General features: G+C 38.5%; 1 protein-coding gene across 1 annotated transcript in view; it reads left to right on the top strand.

The window, feature by feature from the left end:
• LOC148103340 (polymeric immunoglobulin receptor-like) overlaps positions 1 to 6,236 on the top strand; it is a 33,532-nt gene extending 27,296 nt beyond the window's left edge. Inside the window, exons 5-7 of the mRNA XM_087838092.1 lie at positions 2,991 to 3,323; positions 5,521 to 5,860; positions 6,155 to 6,236. Of these exons, the coding sequence (XP_087694218.1) occupies positions 2,991 to 3,323; positions 5,521 to 5,860; positions 6,155 to 6,236 (755 nt within the window). The remainder of the gene's footprint in view (positions 1 to 2,990; positions 3,324 to 5,520; positions 5,861 to 6,154) is intronic.
• Positions 6,237 to 16,758: the final 10,522 nt, after the last annotated feature.

Here is a 16,758-nt window from a genome sequence, read left to right as displayed (position 1 = left end):
AAACAAACACTTCCTCTCTGCTGAACAGCATCACTTTAGTGAGTCCTGCTCGCCTTATGACCAAAGAATCAATCCAGATGATCACAAAACTGGAATCAAATATCTATGATGATGTATTATTGGAGGCTGAGATGAGTTATCAGACATTGTTGATCTTTTGGAAAAAATTCACAAAAATATTCAAATACGTTCTCCTCCTCCAAAAGCAGTTTTTATTTTATTTTCTTCACTCTAAAAAAAGTGTGTGTGTAAGAAAGGTTTCCTGTGTGAGGTACTATATGTAAACTATGTAAAGATCCAACAGGTGGCAGCAGAGGAGGTTCAGTTTGACCAAGGTAGGATGTCATTCTAGAAGATGCTGGGGAAAAAAGTGGTGGGGTTACTGTACCAGTGTGAGGGGCAGAGGATGGTTGCTTTCCATTCAGAGGTGTGAAACTGAGATTTTTTCTAAGCCCGTTTAAAAAAGAAAACAAAAAAAGCCATTGCAATCATCTAAGATGGATTACACAAACACACGTGTCAGTTGTGATAATTTAAATGATTTACCTAAAGCAGTGATGCCCTTTAAATACTCTTTTTTATTAATATTCATTGCCATAATTTGTGACACACAGGAAAAAAAAACAAGCTTGAAGAAAAGCTTTGTCTAATCTCCATGCACCAGCTTCAATTATCTTCTCAGCTTTATATATAGTATATATACTGATGACTTAAAAATAATATAAAATAATTTCCAAATCCAAATTGGTGAACAATAAATGAATGACAATAAAGCTTTTATCCAGTGTATTATAATCAGTCATATCCAAGCAAATGACTGTTATTAAATATGTTTCTGCCATAAATCCAGATTGTTCCTCATTAATTTAATATAATTTAATATATAATTTAATATACGTTAGTCCTAATGTTAACCTAATGCAGAACCATTTCTGTGTTTCCATTGGAGGACTCCGGTCCAGCCCACCATCTCTCTCTCTCTCTCTAACTCATAAGTGTGGCGTTACAGACCTCTCTCTTCTCTCACTCAGGGACTTTCAGCTTTATCTGAACCTCAAAGCTCATCTCATATAGTCTCTTCTGAATCTCAGATTCTGATTTTAAAACAGAAACAGAAATGTCTGCTGGAACTCTGTCACTCTGCCACAATTCCCTGTTTTTCAGCGTCTTTGTGTTTGTCTCTGCAGGTGAGTTTATGTGAGAAAGTGAAGGTTATATATTAATAATAATGTGTGTGAAAGTGACACAAGGTTAGATAGAGTCTGTGTGGATTTAACATCTGTAATCCAGCTGTGACAAAGAAGTGTAATGTGTGGATGGGCTCAAACTGTGCTCATGAATGTTTTGTACTTGTAAAGTTGTGAACTGAGTTTTGTAACCTTTTAAACCAAAATATCTGAAAATGTTATGCTTGTGCATCTGTAGACTAGAATTTGCGTGTTTGTAAAAATAACAAACAATTATTTACACAAGTTACAAATATTTTTTTTGTTAAGGTCTGGTTAGACATACAAAGCAAAAATCTACACTGTGTTCTAAATTATTATGCAAATTATATTTTTCTGTGATTTTCCTAAAAAGTCGATTCAGTCAGCATAATTTTTGAGTCAACCATTCGAGTATAATTTAAATGTTACTGAACAAACCGCACAATGAAAACAGTGTTTTTCAAAAATAAAAAACCAAATTAATAAGCACAGAGTTTTAAAAAACATTTTATAGGTTGTAGAGAATTGAAAATGGTCATTTGTTTAATTTGCAGTATTAATAGATCAATTTTTGCTGAAATCAAAAGCTATTTCCATCAAAAAACACCTTAACAGGTCAAGTTACATATTAACATAGCACCCCTTATTTGATAGCAGTTTCACATTTCTTGGATGTTCCATGGATGCAACATTCAAGTTTCAACTTGAATGTTTAATTATGTGGGGTACAGAAAAAATAAATAAATTATAGACTGTATTTTGTCAGGTTCCTGTTTCTGTTGACCCAGCGTTTTAAGTTTTAGTTTATTTGGATGTTGTTTATGTTTAAGTTCGTTAGATTAGTGAAGTTCATTTGGTTATTAGACTCCTTGTGTTTTCTGCCCCTGTATTCCCTCACCCTTTGTGTTTCATGCTGAATGTCTTATGTTATCAAGTTTGTATTGTCATGTCTGTGTCTCATGTTTCCTGTTTTATTTTGAAGGAGTTGTGTGTTCTTTGTTCATCGTATTCAGTTTAACTTCCCCTGTCCTGTCATTAGCCTCATGTCAGTCAGCTGTTCCCGCATGTGATCCCACTTCCCCTAATCACCTCCTGTGTATTTAAGTCCTCTGTTTTCAGTGTGTCATTGTCAGATTGGCTACTTTGTTTCTAGGCCAAGAGTTCATGTCAAGTTTTCTTATGTCAGGTCCATGTTCCTGTTGTAGGTTTTTAATTTAATTTAGCTCACCCAGTTTAGTATATTGTTAGCCTTGCCTTTTGTTTGCAGTTAATTTGCCAGCCACAATAAACGGCTCGTGTTTGGTTATTCAAGTCACGTTTCATGTTTTGTTTCGTCTGCATTTCGGTCCACCTTTCACTCTACACACAGTCAGCCCCGCTGATTGTGACATATTTATACAAAACATGTGTATACTTACTACATTTGAATCACACGTGTTCTTGAAGAAAATGTATCTAAATCTGCCACTAAGAGACTCACAGTGTCTTATAATGAGAGGCTGCTTTCTCTCACACATCATGTTCACTTATTATCAGCACATGTTGTTGTTCTGTGGAAGCTAACATCTTGTAGTTTCTGACACTTTGCATGTTTAGCATGAGGCTAAAATTCCCCCTCAGTGGGTCACTGGTGACCTGCTGGATGTTCAGAGGTTCATTAAATCCAACATGACTAAAAACTCAAACGTCAAAGGAAAAAAACAAAATGTTTAAAGTCAATCATTCTGATCATAATTGTACTTTGACCTTTAACCTCTCTGCTCTGTGTTGTTTCCTCTTCAGACCCAAAACTCATCAGAGCTGAGTCTGGACAGGACGTCACTCTGACATGTCGAGCTCCAAACAACAACATCACAGCTGTACATTGGAGCAGAGCTGACCTGAGAGATAAGGATGTTCTTTTGTACCAGGATGGTCACTTGGTTACAGACGACCAGCATCCATCTTTTAAGAACCGGGTGGATCTGCAGGACAGACAGATGAAGGATGGAGACGTGTCTTTGATTCTGAAGGATGTGACGATTAATGATGCTGCAAGATACAAGTGTCATGTCTTTGTGAATGGAACAGACTCATGGAAACTCCTCAGCATCATCAACCTGAGGGTTTCCCCAGGTGAGTGAGTGATGGTCCTACAGTCCAAGTCCAAAGAGCATATTTAACTCTGAAGAATAATTTTAACCATTTTTATACAATATTAATATAATAATAAAATCACTTTAGTACATGAGGATGCAAATATTTTAATCTAAATTCTAATGTCAATGAACTTACTTATCATGACTCTGTTATGTAGCACACCTGCAATACAGGAGAAACTTCTGTTGTTTAAATGATTTAATTTGCTTCGAAAAATTACAAGTTTCAGCACTGGACCTCTCTGTGAAATCAGCCATCTGTCTACACACAAAAGATGACCCTGTGTAACTACAGGGCTCCAACAAACATTATATTGATGTTTTCAAGTTTGTTTCTCTCTCTCTCTCTCTCTCTCTCGTTCTCTTCAGAAACCATGAACACTGAAGAAAACACAAAGTTTGCAACGTAAATGTCTTTGATCTTATCAAAGTCTCACATATTATTGCCCATAAACAGTCTTGAGCTAGCAGGAAAATGTTCAGATGCTGAACATACAGCATCTGTAGCTCCGTATCCATACTAGTTCTGACCCACAATGCCATAGTTGTGCTCTCAACTAAACTCTGGTCATGTGACCATTACAAACTCTACCTCAAACAAACTTTACAGCACTTTAAACCTTTAACAAACCCTTATTTCTTAATCACATTTATCAGATATGTGTTAATCTGTTGTGGGAACTGCAGAATTGTGTGTGGCTGGGTGCTGTGTGTGGAGTTTTTCACGCGCATGCTCACACACACGTGAGCATGCGCTTGAAAAACGCGGTGAGTGAAAAGCATGTCACGGATAGAGGCGGCGACCGGGAGCAGCGTTCTAATGGGCTACAGCCCATGCAGTGTGTTTTGAAATGTGCAGTACCGGTATTAAAGCCTCATGTCTTCTACTTCTGGGTGTCTCGGCTGATTTCTGTCAGCCTCACTACTCCACAAAAGTGAAGGGAGGATAAAACTTCGGCCCTGGAGGAAGCATCTCCCCTTGCGTCTCCCGACCACGGACTGACAGCGAGGATTGGTTAACAAATCAATGCTACACATTTTTATTATTTATCCAATAAACAAATTGACTAAATTAAAAATAAGTCTATCACAGAAACACGTAAAACAAACAACATCTAATTAACTGTCTCAGGGACAGTTACCCCCTGGATTGGGCCATTTTATACCTCAACAATAACAAGTATTATTATGACTGTCTTTTTCTGGAAGCAACATGGCAGTCCTGCTGACTCCCAACGAGTCTTCTTCTCCATTCACGTCCAACCTCACCTCGTATTTGCTCCTTTCCCTGGAAGAGAAATGAAAAGAGAAAATGAAGAGAAAATTCCTGCCTAGCTTTGATTAATAATATTATTCTACTGATTATATTTATTATCAAAGTTCGTGACATTCTGTTCAGACTCCCTTTGCCCAGAAAATATCATCCTGACTGTTAACTAGTGTGATGTGTAAGCATGTTGCAAAAGCCATTATTTCACTTCAGTCATAGCGCTGAATGAATCTGACCCTTAAAAACACGTAGCGCCAAGTCTTTAATGAGCACATCACAATGTGTATATAAAAACCGTAAAAAGGAATTATTTTTAACCCTTTAAACCCTGACCTGATTTAGCCTTTAAACCAGGTGTGGGCAACTCCAGGCCTCGAGGGCCGGAGTCCTGCAGGTTTTAGATGTGTCCTTGATCCAACACAGCTGATTTAAATGACTAAATTACATCCTCAACATGTCTTGAAGTTCTCCAGAGGCCTGGTAATGACCTAATCATTTGATTCAGGTGTGCTGACCCAGGGTGCGATCTAAAACCTGCAGCACACCAGCCCTTGAGGCCTGGAGTTGCCTACCCTTGCTAGTCTGTCTGAAAGGAATTAGAAAGTACTGTTATTTTTAAAAATACAGGGACTTAAAATAAAAAGTATTCAGAAAATAACAAATCCTCAAAAGTAAAGATACCCGAAAAAGTATTTGTTCTTTCTTTCCTCCCACCTCATTAGGATACATGGAGTCTGTGTGGGCTGTAATCTAGAGCTGAGTGATGTTCAGAGGTTCATTAAGTCCCACATGACTAAAAACTAAAATGTCAAAGGAAATAAACAAAATATTTAAAGAAAATCATTCTGATCATAGTTGTACTTTGACCTTTAACCTCTCTGCTATGTGTTGGTTCCTCTTTCAGACCAGATAAACATCACAGCTGAGTCTGGACAGGACGTCACTCTGACATGTCGAGCTCCAAAAAACAACACCAAATTTGTACATTGGAGCAAAGCTCACTTGACATCAGGCTATGTCTACTTGTACCAGGATGGTGACTTTGTTCCAGACGACCAGCATCCATCTTTTAAGAACCGGGTGGATCTGCAGGACAGACAGATGAAGGATGGAGACGTGTCTTTGATTCTGAAGGATGTGACGATTAATGATGATGGAACATACGAGTGTCGTGTCTTCATGAAAGAAATGGGCTCTCGGGAGCTCATCAGCATCATCTACCTTCATGTTGATCCTCCAGGTGAGTGAGTAGAGTTGAGTGTGTGTGTGATCAGAGGTGAAGCTGCTTCCTGGTTGTTGATGTTTGTTTCTAAAGATGTTGTTGATGAGACTTTGTAGAAAGCAGCTGGTCTGAGTGATGTGATCAGAGTGCAGTAGATAATGTCTGACAGCAGTTTGAAGAGGAAATGGATTCTGTTCTGTTCTTCACTCATCACCTACCTGACAGCTGACACCTCACACCTGTTTCTCACCTGCAGGTCAGACAGGAGGACAAGAGAAAGATGAAGAACACAGACATAGAGGAAATGAAGTCAGAGGGAAGGAGGATCTGTTGGATTGATCGTTGGTCTGATAGTTTCCGCTTTGCTTCTTCTTGTTGCTGCTTTTGTTGTTTTTTGATCTACAGAAGATGGAAACAGCACAAATGTGAGTCAGATGAACAAACACAAAGAAAGATAAATAAATGATGGTGAACATCCAGCAGTAGAAAGCTGGATGTTCAGAGTCTGATGTTATTTCTCTGATGATCATCATGTTCAGACTCAGACCAACAGTGTGTGTCTGTGCTGTCTGTCAGTGACTCTGAACTACAGTTTATTCATCTTCAGGCTGTTCATGAGATTTACTGACACAAAGTCAAACTGTGTTACAAACATACATGAATTTCTGATCTCAGAGTCAGTGAGTGTTTCTGTGTTGGAGCTTCAGCTTCAGCTGTTTGTAAGAACTTGTTCTGTGACAGATGAACAACACAGACCTGAGATCAGCTGCTACACACACTGAATGAAGTGACAACACAAACGCTGTGTGATGATCTGAGTGTAGATGAAGGTCTGTGGATTATAGACGATCAATAATCTGCCTGCTTGTGTTCAGGATCATTGATCAGCTACAAATGAATGAGCTTTGACTCCGTTTGGATGTAGAAATGTTGTTTGTGTGTTGAATGCAGCAGACTGGAAGTATAACAACCCTCTCTGTAACTGATGCTGCTTATTTTTACACTCAGTAGGTTTCATCATCTTTTCATTAACCCTTTAAGACCTACCATAGAACCAAGTCCGCCAGAGCTTATATTATATTTTTACATGTTGTAGAGCCATTTTTGGGAGCATTTCAAGTTGCTATACATCAATACAACCATTAAAGCCTAAATTTTAATAATATGTATGCATTAAGGGCATAGTAATTACATAAATTGCAAAAAAGTGCAATAAACTACAAAAAAATTGAAAATCGTTTTTTGTTTTTTAACATATATTTCTAGTTAGAGAAATTTAAGAGGCTTATCCCCCAAAACTGTAAATACAAAAAAGTTGCACAAAATAGTTTCCCACCACAGGAAATTTATTTTGAGAGTCTTCATAGTTTTATTTTTGAAATACACCAATTTTTATATACTGCAGGAAAAACTAAAATAAATATTATACTGCAAATTTGCAAAAAAGCAGCATATGCATCAAAATAAACTATTTCCAGCAGTGCAATATGAGTCCTAAGCATCCCAGAAACGACACAGAAAGTCATAAAGTCAAACATAACTTTTAAAAACACCAGTATAGGCTCATGAGGCCTTGATGGTAAAAAACTACATTTCCGCAAAATGACGTCACTTCCGGTTTCGGGCAGGTCATGGCGGACATGCGATAGTTCGTGCTGATGGACGTAGGAAGTGTTATGAACAGCTGATCGGATTGGCAAAGCGTGTTTCTGGAATATTATGTTTTTGTTGCTGCAAGCGCTTTTTATGCAGTTTTTGCAAAGCTATATGTGGAAGGAAACTGTGACCGAGGACAAGCTGATGGCATAAGATGTAAGTACAACTCCTCCGGTTTCATATGCAAAAAAAATTATTGCGCTAGCTCAGGTGGTTGCAGTGCTACCGGGATTTAAAAATAGTTACGCAAAACGGAGCGTGCCCGCTCTGACCGGTTTTAAAGGGTTAAATACAGCTGAGAGTGTTTTACAGTCACAGTGTTATGATTGTTATCAAACTGCAGATTTATGGAGCTGCACACTCAGAGATTTCTGTCTGATCCTGATACTCTCCTGTATCCTTTATCCTGATAACTTTTTATTGAAACTTTATTTATATTTGTTCTGTAACAATGTACAGCTCCATATTTACAATGCATGTTATGTGTTCAGCATACGTTACCATGGTGATTTAACCAGGTTTGACAGAGAAGACGCCCAACACAGCTCACTAACACATTCAACATCAGTGGGTCACTGGTGACTTGGTGGATGTTCAGAGGTTCATTAAATCCAACATAAGATAAGATGACCTTTATTAGTCCCACAGGTGGGAAATTTGTTTTGTTACAGCAAAAGTGCAAAGTTATGTAGCAGAAATTAGAAAATGAAATGGAATAAAATAAAATAAAATACTATATACAATAAAATAAAATAGAATAATGTATACAATAGAATAAAATAGAATACAAATGCTATATACAACTGAGTAAGAAAATACAAAGTACAACTTTGTCAGAAAAGAATTGCACTTACAGCAGCAACATGACTAAAAACTCAAATGTCAAAGGAAATAAAAAAAATATTTGAAGTCAATCATTCTGAACATAAACGTACTTTGACCTTTAACCTCTCTGCTCTGTGTTGTTTCCTCTTTCAGACGAGATAACCATCACAGCGAAGACGTCACTCTGACATGTTGAGCTCCAAACAGCTTCATCAAACTGAGTGTTGATCCAGAGAGTTAGTTTGAGTTAATCCAACATAGATTCAGACATTTCTCTCAGTCTGATCCTGACACTCTGACATTTTCCAACATCATCTACGTAACTTCTGCTGCAGGAAAAATAAAAATATATAAATTTTGTAGCTATTGTAAAGTTCTATATTTTTATGGCTTCGTAGCGGACTTTTGCACAATTACGTTAACCACTCTTCTAATCATCTCTTGTTTTTGCTGTCTTTTGGTGGTTGTAGAAATAGTTAAATTGGCATTTAGCTTAGATTCTAAGGTTTCTGTGGAGACCACACTTGTCAATATTTTCAAAAGAAACTTGAAGTCATGGATGGTTGCCCCTTGAGCCCCTTAGAGATTTACTACGTTTCACATGTAAACCCGTTGAGTGTGAAACGAGTGTGTTTTTTTGTGATGTTTATGTTTTTTTAATTATACACAGGCTAAAAAAGTGCTGTGAGTCTCACTGACAGATCTCTACTTATTTAAATAAGTGTTGTAGGCAACGTGATGGCGAGTCTTAGGCTTTACTTCTGTGTGTAAAACAGTTTTAGTTATAAACCAGAAGATGTTCTGAGGCTGATTTTCTCTTCACTCTGATGGTCACAGAGAACAAAGACCTAAATGCAGGAAACCAGGATAAGATTTACAAAGAAATACTACAAAAAAAAAATGTCAACCATGTCATTTGGGTGTTTGGGAAGAGAGGGAAGCTTTAGTAGTGACTGCAGTGATAGAGCAAAAAAAAAAAAACAGAGAGAGAGAGGGAGAGTTTGAGATGTGAGAGATGTTTGACATTTTGCGTGTTTAGAGTGTAGTTAGTGTGGCACAAATAATTTGTGTGGCATCTTATTTGAAGAACACCTGATTGTCCTTTAAATAGTTTGAAATCAGAATCAGAATTGCGTTTATTGTCCATGGATATGTGCAGACACATACGAGGAATTTGGTTCTGGTAGGTGGTGACTCTCAAGCACAGCAGTGTAAAGTGGATGAGAAGACCATTTGTCCATATTCTTAGTTAACATTCTTGTTTTGATTTAACCATATTTCACATGTAATCTGCAATAGGCAAACGTCTACTATCCCGGGTTTGTTTATGTTTTGCACTTTTACAGGTTATATAATATAACATCTTGGTTTAAATCAATCCCTACAAGTTTGTTAAGTTAACATGTTATTTATTTCAACTGTTAATTTGTATTGTTTAGAACTTACCTTACCTACCTGTCTTCCAGAAACAAAAGGAGGAAATGTAGTTTTACTTCCTGCTTTATAGCTTCTGGGTTCATCTGAGGTCACAGGAAGAGACCAAGTGCAGAAGGGGAAGAACTCTTATAATTTAATAAAGTTAATTTTAGAGGGTTTATGAAGAAGTAGATTTATTGATGTAATATGTATTGATTACACCACAGAGTTTATGTTGCCAGTAAAGAGGAGTAGTGGAGGTTTGATATTGTTTGGGTCACAAAATGGTGAATAAATCACTTGCTACACTGGACAGCATCAGTCTCCTCCACTTTGACCGCTTAAGTCAAGTCCTACCACACACAACAATATGTACACAACACAATACACACACACACACACACACGTGGATATATACATTTGCACAAACATAGACAACACTGTGTAAACCAACCATAAATAACCAATCTTAATCTTATATACATAAAATACAGGATGACAGAAATGAAATGAATATCACTGAATGTACATAAGGTGCAGAGGAGCAACCTCTTTTATTTCATGAATGACTCTCAGTTTCTCGTTACTTTAGTTTAAATTATTCATTTTTTAATTTGTGTCATTGGCAGAGAAGCTAAATAGTGTGAACTTCATTGTCTAACTCAGGGTTAGACGTGTATGGAGGAAATGCAGTTTGCTGGATGAGAATTATCATGTGCAATGCTCCAGTTTGACCTCATGGGGGCAGTGCTGTTACACACTCAGACTGCAGGACATAATAACAGTGTTGGAGAGTGGAAGTAAATTTTACTTTAAACCATAAACCGATTTTTTTTCTGAGTATTTCCAGATATATATTATTATATCTGATGACATCAAATTGTTTGTGTTTGTTGTCACAGCAGCTGCAGCAGCCATCAGTGACAAAAGCACACAAAAGCAACACAACAGCAGGATAAAATACTCAGAGGTACAATTCATTTCTAATGTCTGACCAGTTTGTAGTTTATATGTCTGAGTTCAGTTTAAGAACTTTAAAATACTAATCATAAGTTTCAAACAAACAACACATAAGAAGATAAGATGGAAACAAACACATACAGTGTGAAACAGTGTTTGTTTCCTTTCTGGTTTCCTGTTTTTTGTATGTTTGTCACACTTAAATGTTTCAGATCAAACACATTTAAATATTAGACAAAGAAAACACAAAATGCAGTTTCTAAATGAAGGTGTTTGTTATTAAGGGGGACAAATACAAACCTACATGGTCCTGATGAGGACTTATAGAAAATGTGAATAAGGACTCAAAGTGTGTGCAGAGAGTCGTCATGCACTTGATACCATGACAACAGGATGGCCCTGAGCCCTCAGAGGCCGACACAAAGCTGTGACTGTTTATCTGCACGTCTCAAACACTCCTCCATTTGTCTGCAACCTGAGTGATCTGACTGAGCTCAGCCTCCATTTTCTACAGGGAGACGCTCAGAGAGGCTTTCAGTTTCATTTCACAGGAACAGCTTTGCTTCTGTTTTACATGCAGGTGCTGCACAGAGCACATCCTGTTCAACCTGTTTGTGTGGCTGACTCCAGCTCAGACAAAAGGCTGGGTCAGCTGGTTCAACAGATCAGCGGTTTGCATAATTTTCATCTATGCAAACACCAAACAAAGTCCTGCACACAGTGTGTTTTGTACACTGAGTGTGTTGTTTGTTACTAATCATGTTTAACATGGTAAAAGGATCCCAAAAAGGTTGATTCTGTTCATTTTTTGTGGGAGAAACTTTTCGTCACTCATCCAAGTGACTTCTTCAGTCTCAGCTGACTGCAGGTTTCTCCAACCTTATAAACAGTAGATTTTTACAATGACTGAAACCAGCTCACTGAATGAGCAATGGCCTGGGAGGTCAGTTTCTGATCATTAATATGCAAATTGTACCACTCACAGAGAGTTGGTGAATGGCTGCTATCACAGCATTGTAAGATCAAGTGATCAATATTATTATGCTGTACAAAATAAAAAGTAAAACAAACACACAATGAGAACAAAACAAAAACTCATTTACAATTAAAAGCTAGTCAGTAAAGATGTGTTTTCAGACAGGATTTAGAAATGTTGAGTGTTGGAGAGACCCTAATTTGAAGAGTCAGACTGGCCCAAAGTTTAGGTGCAGCAATCACAGAGGCCTGGTCTCCTCTATGTTTTAGTCTGCTACTAGGAAAAATCAGAAGCAACTTATCAGCTCATTTAAGAGTTCTATTTTCAGTATTTTTAGTTAAAAGATCAGAGAGGTACGAGGCAGCTCATCCATTTAGAGACTTAAAAACATGACACAATGATGCTGATTCTATCCAACAACAACATACAAACACAATACAGCTACAGCCACACAATGGGGTGTGTGGCTGTACAATTTGACCTGAAATCTGGTAGATGGACTCAAAGTTTCTGAGGATTTCAGAGATCCTTTGGTAACACAGGAAGTGGTTCCTGGTTCCAGATGAAGGTCAAGTGGGGTTAACATCTGATTTACTGTTGGCTGGTTTCATCTCTGAAAACACATCATATGAAATGAATTCAAGAAAAGCTGTTAGACTTTATCTGACACAATATAAAGAAGAAAATCACCTCCATCACAAAGAGGAAGTGTACTCAGTTACTCTCCTGTACTGTGATTACAAAATGACGTGAAGAAATATTAAAAAAAAATATTCACAAAAATGATTTAACATGAAGGCAATATGAGCAGAGTGTTAAAAAACACTAAATAAACAATGTAGCCTCATGGGCTGTGTAGTCCGTGCTGCAGGGAGAATGGACTGCCATACACGTTATGTGTCTGTGAGCGAGGGAGGGAGAAAAAGGAAAAGTACGAGCTGTCATCGAGCAAAAACATCAGCTGGAAGCATATAAATATAATAATAACCACTGCAGCCAAGAAGAGTGCCTGACGAGCCCAGTTGTAAGTAAGCTATTAAGACTCGACTGTACACCGTGTTCGTGTTTTCCTCCAAAAACAATAAGTTCTGTTGGAGCAGCCTTTCAACGCCTCTCTCTGTCTCTCGCTAGCAAAGTTGACCCAGACAACAAAGTAAAGCTAGTTTTCAGCTACGAGCCGACACAGAACCCACCGTATTAGCCAGAGGTCCCTTTACTACGGTTCAGAGCCGCGGACCTGTTTTATATATGCATGGAATACTTTTCTATACGAGATCGCTGTAAAAAGGGCAGCCTTACCTAATGTCCACCCTACTGTTACTCATTTATATTAAGATTTAAAAATCTATTTGTTATTGGTATGGTGAGTAACCTTCAGTAATAGTAATAAATCACATTCATGTAGTTGTAAACAGCATGATAATATATTAAGTAATCCAAAGTATTCAGAATACGTTACTCTCATTGAGTAACGTAACGGAATACGTTACAAAATACATTTTGGATCATGTTTTCTGTAATCTGTAGTGGAATACATTTTAGAAGTAACCTTCCCAACACTGGATTGTCATGCAATTTACAGGAAGCTGCTGAAAACATGATGTGTTCTTACAGGCAGTGACTCTCAGCTTTATTCTAAAATTGTAATTCTCACTAATCCAGTCAAGTTTTTGTACAAGATGAGCTGGCAGGTAGGAGGCGGAGCCTAAACTCAGTATTCAGGGGATAAAACTTAAACTCAAGATGTTCCAGGGACCGGTCTGGCCACACAGCAGATACAGGTTCATAATTTCATAATCACATCCATTCACTGTTTTATACATCAGAGTTGTTTTTAGACACAGAAATAAAGAACAGACAGGTTTACCCACAGCGTTCAGTTACGGAGGAAGACGTCTATTAAGTTGCTCAAAGGCACTTCAAAGATAGAGGTTTGTCTTTATTGCAGGTGTGGCAGGATGAATGTTATGTCTCGGTTCAACCCACTTTCGGCCTGGCACATTAGGGGGGCGCTAGTATAAATAGTGGCCATTTGAGCATTCCTGGATCGCTTACCTGTGATCTCCTTTTTGGTCACCTGACTTCCCTTTGGTGTTGCAGAGATCATCTGCCGGTTACCCTTCTGAAGCCTCCATCGCGGCTGGTCGTAGCTGTAGAAGCCTCCTATGAGCCACTCTGCTCATGATTTGTGACACTGTTTACTCGGAAGTGTGGGCCTTATTGAGCGACCAGTAGCTTTACCGAAACGTCGCTACAGCTTTTTTACACCACGCTACGCTAACTGAAGTGCTGCTGCTTTGCTTTTACCGCCTGTTCCTGTAGCGAGGTTTCTTTTCCTGCTGCTGCCAGCCTTTTAAAGTGGAGGTCGGCTGGTGTGCACATTGATTGACTGGATGATTAACTTATACTCGGGCAGACGGCAAGTTGGAGCAATACGATGATTCCGTCTGCTCCAGATTTTAAAGTTTGATTTATTTATTTTAAAGATTTTAAAAATTTATTTATTTAGTTTTATTTTATTTAGATTGTATTTTGTTTTTCTATTGTTTTGATTTGCGGTTTGGATTTTTGTTACGCCACTGGTGGGCGGCCCTTTTTCTAGCTGCAGATCACCAGTGTGGTCCTGCAGTTGGGTTATCCCCCAGCACTACATATTAGTTTTGTTGTAATATATTATATTTTCTTTTTTTCTTTTATTCAGATGCAGAGGGCTGACGTGGAGGAGACTGGGGGGCGCCTTGGTGGTGGGAACTTTTGAGTGTTACGCACCTGTCTTCTTTTAGTTTATCAGTGTAAGTGTGTGAGAGTGTGCTGCACTTGTGTATTGGGATGTTTTCTTTTCTTTTTTTGAGTTTGTGCGTGGTATCCCTGCCCCTCCAGTGGTAAGCCTTAGCTCTGAATACCTTTTTTTAAGCATATTTGTACATTGATATTTATGATTGTGCTTTTATATGTTGTTTTAATAATTATCAATAAATTGTCAAACTGTTTTATCATTGAACCTCGTCTCTGTACTGAGTATAGCGAAGCTAAGTGTCTTCTTGGTGATTAGTGTTTCTTCCAGTATTCTTTGGGTGAAATTCCCAGGGTGGCGTTGTCTTTTAAACTGTGAAGAGTATTTACTTTATTCCCACCTCGTGCTGCCACACAGGGATAGACTCAGAAAAGAGCATTCAACAGGTATACGTGTAACTCTTTATTAACACTTACATACTGGTTATATTTCATTCATCTACAGAAGGAATTCACAAGTCTTTAAGTCTTTCTCTTGAAAAGTCTTATTTTTAAGACTTAATTACAGAGATATAAAAAAACAAAGTTAACAAAACAGTGTTGATAAAGGCACAGCCAAACAAAACACCACAAACACAAAAACAGGCTGTTTAAAGAAGGCCATAGAGTGAAGAGTACAGAAGTCAAGCAGGGTGAAGCAGTTCAGTGATGTAGGTGGAGGCTTCACACTGTGAGGCCAGAAAAATAAGAACCATGATTTGAACTGAACCTGAAACAGTCGGTGCAGAAGCTCTAACAGTGGAGAGATGTTTAGAGTTAAAGCTTTGGTCAGACCAGAGATCAGAGCATCAGTTCATCACACTGTCCTCACTGCTGTAATGATTCATGCCACACTGTTGTTCTTTTATGTGCTAATGTGATGTACTCATGCTCATATGTTAGTGTCACTGATCATTAGGGATGGGTACCGGTATCCGGTGCCATGATAGCACCGGTTCTGACATAAACGGTAGTAACCAGACCGAAAAGCAGCGCACATTTCGGTGCTTTTTTTCCTGAGCTGTGATACACTTTCGTTTTTTTTTGTATTGGCGGTTGGCAAACAACTGAAAGGTGCATTACCGCCACCAACTGGTATGGAATGATACACTTTAGGTTCTAGCCAATCATTTTAAGTTTCTGAGAATAGTAGGCGGGTCCAGGTACGTATGTTCTTTTAGAGCAGAGCTACAGATTAAAATGTCCAAGGCGAAGCGGTCAAAAGTCTGGCTGTACTTCACAGCAAAAGATGCAAACTCAGCAGCTGCAACAAGTGCTTTAAGCTGATACTGTGACACTGTCAAAGGAGGTAACACCTCAAATCTGATGAAACACCTGGCGACGAATAGTGGTTTTTTTTTAAAGCCGAGAAATGCGCCGTATTTGATAGCTTGCTGCGAGACCTCACACCGAGCACATCTACTGCTTGTGGGTTGCCTGTTATCGGACCCGGAATTAGCATCATCCCCCAAAAACCCGAAGAGGAGAGTCCTGGCCCCTACCCCTGCCAGTGTAGCAGAAATGATGACGGATGATGATGCAGCAGCAGCCGTTCTTCTCTGTGTGAGTAGCTTAATGTTGTTCGTGTGTAATTTACGTTGAATAGGCTAACCACGTTATTACATTAATGCATGTAAGGTGAACCAGCAAACACCATCATAGCTACATGCGGCTGCCTTCTTGTTTGTTGGCAGATACTCCCTTCACCCTGGCCAAAAAGGCTAAAATGACCAAAGAAAAAGTGGAAAACAGTTAAACATGAGAGGTTTTTGGACAAAGTTTGTGTTTTTTCCATTGTTTAAGCACTGCTTCCAGCCAAGAATGATACCACATATGCCCCATAGCTGCAGAAAAGGCTAACATTGTTATCTTTTTACAAAAAAACAGCTGAACATGAGAGGTTTTTGGACCAATTTTGTGTTTTCCATTCTTTAAGCACCGGTTTGAGCACCGTTTAAGCACCGGCACCGTTTCAAAAGTACCGGTTTGGCACCGGTATCGGATAAAACCTAAACAATACCCATCCCTACTGATCATATAGTTCTGTATGAACCACACATTCACACACAGCATACACGGATAAATGAGAAACAACCGTTTATGTTTTTGTACTGTGGGAGGAAGTCAGAGACCCAGAATCCACTTCAGCAGCGGTAGAGTCAGACATGTATGACCTCTGTTCATCATGTGCTCCATGTATTATTTTACTAATTCACTGCTGGAGTTTGTTTCTGTGGGCAGCAGGATGAATGTGCTGTGAACAGAAACATGACAGTCATGGCTGAATCAAGGTGCCCTTTGACCTCTGACACCAC

This window comes from Neolamprologus brichardi, chromosome 3 (genome assembly GCF_056152115.1).
Source record: "Neolamprologus brichardi isolate AB-2024 chromosome 3, ASM5615211v1, whole genome shotgun sequence".
Classification (NCBI taxonomy): domain Eukaryota; kingdom Metazoa; phylum Chordata; class Actinopteri; order Cichliformes; family Cichlidae; genus Neolamprologus; species Neolamprologus brichardi.
This window is presented reverse-complemented; position numbering and strand designations above follow the sequence as displayed.